The sequence below is a fragment of the Magnolia sinica genome, chromosome 2 (genome assembly GCF_029962835.1).
Source record: "Magnolia sinica isolate HGM2019 chromosome 2, MsV1, whole genome shotgun sequence".
Lineage (NCBI taxonomy): Eukaryota > Viridiplantae > Streptophyta > Magnoliopsida > Magnoliales > Magnoliaceae > Magnolia > Magnolia sinica.
Window position 1 is genome coordinate 24,799,888 of NC_080574.1, and position 8,829 is coordinate 24,808,716.

The 8,829-nt window shown below is 38.4% G+C and overlaps 1 protein-coding gene across 1 annotated transcript; it reads right to left on the reverse strand.

Moving 5' to 3' along the window:
- Nucleotides 1–345: 345 nt before the first annotated feature.
- On the reverse strand, nucleotides 346–7,410 carry LOC131236706 (probable protein phosphatase 2C 74). The gene is made up of 6 exons (XM_058234073.1): nucleotides 6,961–7,410; nucleotides 6,656–6,909; nucleotides 2,564–2,737; nucleotides 1,325–1,495; nucleotides 1,051–1,230; nucleotides 346–956 (listed from the first exon to the last, which is right to left on the reverse strand). The coding sequence occupies exons 1-6, from the start codon at nucleotides 7,355–7,357 to the stop codon at nucleotides 801–803; spliced, it is 1,332 nt and encodes a 443-aa protein (XP_058090056.1). The 5' UTR covers nucleotides 7,358–7,410; the 3' UTR covers nucleotides 346–800.
- Nucleotides 7,411–8,829: the final 1,419 nt, after the last annotated feature.

Sequence of the window (8,829 nt, forward strand, 5' to 3'; positions counted from 1 at the left end):
GACACATGGTCTGGATCTCACACAAGCATACCTTTTCAATTGGTACCCTCTAAAATAATAGCATGCGGCAGAGGAGCTTTCATGAACTCGCACCCATCATCCGGGCGCTGTTGCAGGTGGGCCATGATCCAATCGATAACTGTGAAGTGAATGTGAACCTTTGAATTTTTATTTTTTTTTTCTAACTGTAAATATCAATGCTCTGAATTTCAGCATGAGCTTGCAATATGGCCCATCCGCTAGTAGTGCCCGAAGATGGACAGCTCTGATCGGTCTAGATTTGATTTGGACCTAGTAATTTTTGAAAAACTCAGTCTGGGCCCATCCATTGGCAGCTAACCAAGATCAAGCTAAATAAAGGGTTTTTCATTAAATAAAAATATACATGCTATGAAATAAAATTTTACTTGTTGTTGGAACCTTTTAATTGCATCCTTGTCCAAAATGCACCAGCTTTCTTCTACCACTGCCCCATGATTTAGATCTCCTAACCCTTTTATCAAAGGCGTGTCATCTCTTTACACAATCCGAGCCGTTCATCTACAAAGTCTCACTATAGATAGGCCATAATGCAAAAAAAAAACATCACTGATCAAAGATCCTTACCATACATAGCAAGGTAAGCTACAACAAATTAAGGCACAGATCTCAACATATGTAAGAACAAGAACAATCGCGAGTCAGTGGATTTTGCAATGTGGGTCATCCACAATGGGGCCTACTTAATGAACAGCCTAGATTGCCATTTGGAAGGGCAGAAGGGGCCACCCTAGTAAAAACTCATGTTTGAACTGTAACATTCAACCACCCATATGTGTGAAATGTTGTAGGTGGACCACAATCACTGTTATATCATCCTCACTGCCTCTACCCCAAGAAAGATCCACAAGCTTCTTGCATGATTCAATGGAGTTCTTGTTTCTCAAGACCACATCAACAGCCTCTTGATTAGTGACCTGATTTTCCCAAACTAATGAAAATTAGAGGTATTGTAACATTTAAACGAATTTCTCTAATTGAAATAAAACAAAATATTAGAATTAATCATACCTTCTCCCATAACCCATCAGAAGCCATAATTAAAAACTCGCAATCGGATGTTAATCGAATCTTATTAGTTTCCGGTTCCGAAATTATCCATTCTTTCATATGCATGTCGCCGATCGCTCTCGAAACTGCCAGTGAGCCTTGAACTCTCCATACTCCCTTGCAACATGCCACATACCCTCCCTATAACAGAATTTGAGTACAATGTATGTGATTTTCAAACTCTACTAGAAACTTGTTGCGTAAAAAACATTAACATTGATTACTTAAAGCTCACCGTTCTTTCGATTCGCAGCCGTTCATCTTCTCTTCCGGCACTGTGGTCGTTCGTTAGGGCTTCAGCTATGCCCTTCCTACTCAAAATCACTCTACAATCACCCACATTTGCTACATTTAGCTCCCCATCCTTCAAAATCACAGTAGCTACACAAGCCCCACTGCCTAGTGCCTGTTAATGACAAATCCCATCAATGCATATATATAAATCACACAATCTTTTCTTTGGTGGGTCAGATGGGATCGAACCAATGATGCCAAAACTGCAGCCATTGGTTCAAGCCACTGGCTCACAAAGCTCGATCACAAGATGTAATAAGTAGAAATTGCATACATGTAAGCCAATCTAGAGCATCCAAATCATGGACCCGAATGTGGATGGAGCATGGCCTTAAATGACATCTATTGTTGTTTGTCTTAAATCCCTAAACAATAGGGTCTATCAATGCTATTGAGTAGAGGACGATGTGATCGACAATTGCTTGATGCCTTAGGAAAATTTTGAAAGAAATTCATGTTGGTTGCTAGGATGTTTTGGTGTTAACACTCAACGTAATCGAAAGTATTCGATGCCATCGACATACTGTCGATGCCATCGAAGTCCCATTGAAGTCTCATCGAGCAGGCACAGAGTTGCGTAGGTGCGAAATTTGTTTCTTATTTCAGTTGTAATACTTTATATATTAGGTGTAATCGGAATTTGAAAGTATGTGAGGGCTTTCTAAATCGTTCCTAAAGGTTTTAAGGGCATAGATAGGGCTTGTGAAGTGGATTTGAGGCTTTTTCGAACTGGTAATGTTCTACCTCTTATAATTTTTACTTTTATAGTGCATACTTGTCGTTTTGTGCCATAATTTTTTTCCCCACAAAGATTTTTCTATATAAAATTTGAATTATGTGTGTTTGAACTTTGTGCAATTGTGTATACTTTACTTGATTCATTTATGTGTGCTTCTGCAATTCCCCAACATTTATAAGTCAGTCCTCACCAGCCAATTGATGAATATTGAGTGTCCATCTAAAAAACTTGGTATGAGTGATCCAATTTAAAAAGGGAATGTGTGTTCAAACTATGCTCCAACTAGAATGGGCCCACCAATACCGTGGACGGACCATAACCCGCATTCATACATATATAGCACGTGTAGAGTGGATGAATTTTAGAATAGGACCAACATTCTTTTAATATTAAACATCTAGTAAACATTTCAAGATGCATTTGATTCAAGTTATATTATACCTTACTAAGAAAATTCTTGTCTGTAGTAAGGTAGCCTGCCCTAATTGCTTCCTCGAGCTGGCTGTCTCCCCTCTCAGTCTCTCCAAGAGCTGCTATAATGTTTTTTCCCAGCTTTTCAGTAACATAGTCTACGGCAGCACGGCCTCCGTGACCATCAAACACACCAAAATATGCCTGGTACAAAACACACAAGATACTTAGGGCACGTTTGGATGATAAGTTACTTAATATAAGTAACTTATGACTCGATTAAGTAATGGTTTCTACCTAACCAGCAGATAAATACATTTTTAAAACACCTTAACAGAAAGCCTCATATTGAGTTAGGTAATGCCATAGGGCCCCACTTTAATATGTGTGTGTGTGTTTGATATCAACTCTATTCATATGTTTTGTTAGCTCATTTTAAAGTTTTGGCCCAATAATGAGCTCGATTCAAATCTAAGGTCCACTGCACCACGGGAAATAGTGGTAATTAATGCTCACCATTAAAAACCGCCGAAGGCCCGCTAGCTGTAATATTTATTTTCCATCCAACCTATTGATAAGGTCACATAGACTAAGATGAAGGGAAACACAAATACCAGCTTGCTCCAAAACTTTTGTGGCCAGAAGAAGTTTTTAATGGTGGGCGTTCATTGACGATGTTTCCTATGGTGTGGTCCACCTGAGAGTTGGATTTGCTTCATTTTTGGGCCACGCCCTAAAATAAACTAGCAAAATGGATGGAAGGCATGGATATGCAACACAAACACCAAGGTGGGTCCACAATCACACCCTGACTCAACAGGTTACTTCCCCGTTGGTCTTCTGGCTAGAGGTGGATTGGTGGGTGAACCTAATTCCACGTGTGTAGGTTGATCATGATGCTTCTTAGAAATCCAACCTGTCCATCCATCTTTCTAGGTTATGTTAAGAAGTGAGCCAAAAATTGAGACAGATCCAAAGCTCTTTGGGCCACATTGAAGGAAACAATGGAGATTAAACGACCACCATTGAAATCTTCCCGGGGCCTACTATTTTGATTATACGACATCATATGTCATAAAGTTATTCCTACACCCATAAAATCATATGAAGAAACCGGTGCATGGCTGTACCTTTCAAAAAATTAATGTAGGCCGTGACTATTTCAACAGTGGAAGTTCAATACCATGGTTTCAAGTAATGTGGGCCACTTGAGTGTTAGATCTGTCTCGTATTTGGGCCCACAGCCTACAATGAGCTGACAAAAATGGTGGACAGGGTGGATTTCTCAAAAAGATCAAGGTGGGAATTCTAGTTTTTTTAGCTCCTTCTGTCCAATGCAGTGGTTCAATAACACTGTTTCAAGTTGCTTGGTTTATTTGAGTTTCTGATCTTCATTATATTTTGTTCCACCCATTAAAATCAGCTTAAAAAATTGGTGGACGGGTTGGATTATCAGAAACATCGTGGCGGGCCACACAACAATGGATGCAGTTCAATGGTGAGCATTCAATACCACTGATGAAAGTCATGTGGATCACTTAGTAATGGATCTAAAACATATTTGGGTCCACCTTCTAAAATGAGATGAATAAAAGTATCAACAGTGTACATTTCTCAAAAACATCAAGGATGGATTTTGCAACATGGCACATCCATTCATGACAATTAGAGCACACTGCTCACAATAACGATGGTTTTAGTTACTTTTCATAAGTTAAAAAGCAATAAAAATAATTTAAGAAAATAAGTTATTTTATTGAATAAACTACTTATTTAAAATGATCAATCAAACTAAATTAAGACATTTTCTTTAATAAACTACTTATTTAAAATTATTAATCAAACTAGCTTAATTAAGAAAATTACTTATTGACTTCCATAAGTTTTACATATATATTCTGGTATCCAAACGGGCCTGTAATATCCTTCTCCAAAAGCTGAAATTCCAACGGTATAGTTTTTAAATTAAGAAAAAGGTATTGTAGTCTGCGGACTACCAAGTAGTCTCCAAGTTGGGTCATCCAATTGGATGATCGGAACCGTTGAAGAGTTAGATCCAACCATGAATAGGCCACAGGCAGAGAATCAGTTATGGACTGATGAAGCATAAAATGGTTAGTTGTTTGCGTTTAAGTTCCATTCGTTTATGTTTAGGATACTCTTTATAAACAGAGGACCATCATGACCTATGGATGAGGACTACCTCCTGAAGTGGCTCCTTCACTGATCCACATAGCCCGGTTGGAGGACTTGCCATTTCACTTCAGTAGTCCCAGGATCACCTTCCTTTCTACCCTCGGTTTTAACACCATACTTGTTTGATAGTTTTGTAATTTTTACATAATGGAATGTTTTTCTACTTTGGGTTATGAAAGAGTGCAACCTCATACTTCTGTGTTACCAAAAGTAGTAAAAAAAAAACAAGTTGCATCTATCAAAAGGAAATGGATTGTGTACTGAGTGAGTAAACTGTGTGAGGTTCACCATTATTTATATATTTTATCCCCTCCGTCCAGCCATTTTACCAGATAATTTTAGTGCTTGAGTCCAAAAATGAAGCATATCTAAAAATTAAATGGACCACACCATAGGAAACATCATAAATTGAACATCTACTGTTGAAAATTTATTGAGAGCCACGGAAGTTTTGGATCAAGCTTATATTTGTGTTTTCCCTTCATCAATATTTGTATGATCTTATGAATAGGTTGGATGACAAGAAACATCACTGTGGGGCTCATAAAGGTTTCAGCGTTGGAAATCATTATTTCCACTGTTTCCTGTGGTATGATTCACTTGAGGATATGCTTAAATTTTGTATTCAACCTTTGATGTGGTCCATCCACCATGCAGGGCCCACCTTTGATGTGGTCCATCCATCATTAGGGGCCGACCTTTAGGGCCTGTTTGGCCAGGCGAATCCCATGGGATTAGGAGGGATGGGATGGATTTTAAGGTAATGATGGTGGTGTTAGTGGATTGGTTTAAGATCCATGGGATTGCTATATCCCGGGACAAGTTCACTGGGTCTGTTTGGCATGCCCGGCATATCCCGGGATTTTACCTTCCAATCCGTCCAACCAAACATGTCCCAGGCACGATTGAACGAGATTGGGCAGGATGGGATTGTTTTAAGATCCATGGGATTGCTTATATCCCAGGACAAGTTCACCGAGTCTGTTTGGCTCGTCATGCATATCCTGGGATATCGCGATCCCATCCCTCTTAATACCGTCGGATCAGTCTGGCCAAACAGGCCCTGAGTAACCTAGTACGCATTCTGATTTCCTGTAAAACGTCGATGTGTGGCATCTTGTTTAGCATAAAATCGTCTGGAATATATATCATCAATTCAGACCATCTATTTTCTCATGCAATCATGTACAAGCCATGGTGCAAAATTGATACCAATCGGATGATGTAAGCACCTTATTAATAGCATGGAAAAGGGACAGTTGAACGGATAAACAACATAGGTCTAATCATCCTCTTTAAAATAATTCCACTTTGTATTGTTTATGATCTTAAACTAGCACTTTAATTGGTTTGATGACTCTAATGATAAGATCTATAACTAACAAAAAGCAAACGGTTAAAACAAATTGATCCGAGCATGAACTGAAACATTTTAGAGCTACAAGGATAGTTATTGAATCATTAATGCCGTGTAAAAACATTCCTCCTAGAGTAATTGATAAAATAAAGAGGTACTCTGTGTGAATCACTCACATATTCTTCTAAATTATATGTACCCACAAGGTTAATTTGGAAAACCAACATAGATATGCAAGAACAGACCATATTTATTGGAAACATTTTTCTAATGAATTCCCTAAGAACTTCTTATAATAAATAGAATATACAGAATTGTGATCAGTCAGATATTGCAAAGCCCCGGTATTCATAGAGTTATGATCATTCAACCAGTATGTTTCAAGCACCATGGCTTTCTTCCAATGATACTAAAAAATGAACTGTCTGAATTAATGATTGGGCATCCCCATGAATAAATTGAAAGCTTTAGAGAATAAGGTGAGAAAAATTGGCAAAACCCATATATGCATACACGTACACATATAAATATATAAATATATATGCACATATAATTGAATATGCTCTTACCTGCTTAGAGTCTCCATGAATATTGGTTATGACTTCATAGCCATCTTCCATCACCATTCTTCTTCCTCTCTTACTTGCAACATAATAATCTTTCCCTTCAACCAGACATTCCTTCTCTGCCAAATCCAATCCCACTTGATCGAAAATAAAATCTGGTTGACATTGCGGTATGATGATTCTAGCCGGCCTTTTCCGTGCATTGCTCGACACTTTAACTTCTCCTCCTTTGCATGTGCCCATAGAATTCAATCCTTCTACCACTGGAACACTGGATTTCTCTAGTAGGATCGGACTCTTTATAAAACTTATGTCTTTATCAATGAAATTCTGCCGCCGAAAGTGCGAATTCTCTTGTGGGTTTTCCTCAATATCAAAGATGGTGGCTTTCGTTGTTAAATCTTGCGGCTGGAAACGTAAATTCTGTAATGGGTACTTCCCAGATGCGAAAACAAGACCTTCCGGAACTGGCACTTGACACTTAGAATGTGAATTCCCTTGCAGGCATTTCTCAGACGCAGAGATACAATGCTTTAGAGCGGAATCTGGGGACTGAAGATGCATCCATGGTAAAGAAGGAGATGAAGAAGGAAGAGGAGAACTAGAGCTTAGAGTCATGGAGATGATCTTTCTAAGCATTTGAGGAAAGCGTAAAAGGAAAGAAATAAGAGAGAGATTCCATGGAAACTCAGTCATGTCTATCATCTTTGAATTCTTTGCTTTGTTGAAATTGGCTTTTAGATACTTCCACACTAATGCTATGGTCAGGGGGTTTTTGTAGGATTGCGAAGGGTGGAAGGAGTGTTATCATCTAATGAGACATGGATGCATGAGAACTTAAACAGACTACACTTTCTTTCCCACCAACCTGTCCCTTTTTTATAACATCTGAACCGTTCAAAAGTGGGAAACACCATAAAGTTGAAACTAAAATAAGAATTTCATCAAACAGCCTAAATCACTAAAATAAATGAACAGCCAATGGTCCGACTATTGTATTTCTGTAGCCCTATCAACGTTGGATCGTTCCAATTTTTGTTCCAGATGATCCTAATTAGATGGACCACCATTTTAACGGATCAGATTTTCCAAAATATCAATACATCACTAGAAAATAAAAAGTTGTATATTAAAATTTCCATACACGCTTTACGTGAATATTTCACGGATGTAACGTGATCATGTCATTATTTTGACTAGTCAACCTAAATATCTAAATGACACCGAACAGTTTCTTAATCGTAAAAAGTAGAACTTGAATATAGTCTGGCAGAGTACCATACAAAATACACATGCATGACCCTAATCTGGCATACATTTACTTTAATCGGAAATTTACACATCATGGGCCCCGCTTGTGAGTGGGGCATAACATAAAGATCATACAGATCAGACAGTTGAAAGTGAATTTGACTGTTCTTGGAGAATATCAGCCGTTGATCATTTTTTAGCCGTATATTTGATGATGACTAATTTAAGGCTGTGATCAAACCGCTCTGGAATAATGTGGTATCAGTGGTGGAGCCCATGACATGGAAGGCCTGGATTGAGCTACATGCAAGACATGATCACTCAAAATGCATGTACGTACGGCCTACAACACTCATCCGTGTATGATATAATTCCTTTTGTAGACAACACGCAACGGTGTTGGAAGCGTTCAATGCGGAGAAAGGGATTGCGAGGAAACGCCCAGGAAGTCCATTCTCATCGCCGATTATTTACCAATTGGTTTAACATGATTGTGGTTACCCCGAGAAAAACTTTGATACTCTGTCAGAGTGTGATAGTTGGTACGCAGGCACTGCCAAACTGCGAATATGAAATATCAGAAACTTAAGTTAAACCGTTAACATCGTGGGCCCCAGTTTAGATGGCTCTGAGGTTGAAAATTACACTGACTTAATTTTCTAATTTATTCGAACCAAGATATTTAATGGATGGTCGAAATGAAAAATCATAAACGGTCCAATTTTGACCAAAAAAAAAATCATTAATCAGAGGCTAAGATCGTTTGATCAATCTGAGTTTCAGAAAACTGGACGGCTTAAATTGAGTTAATGCATTCTACATGTCAACCATCGAATGACTCCCTTGTTAGAATTAATCACAGGATACAAGTACTAAAAGCATGCTGATCAAGCAATCCTGACCACCCAATAGATGCTAAAAATAAT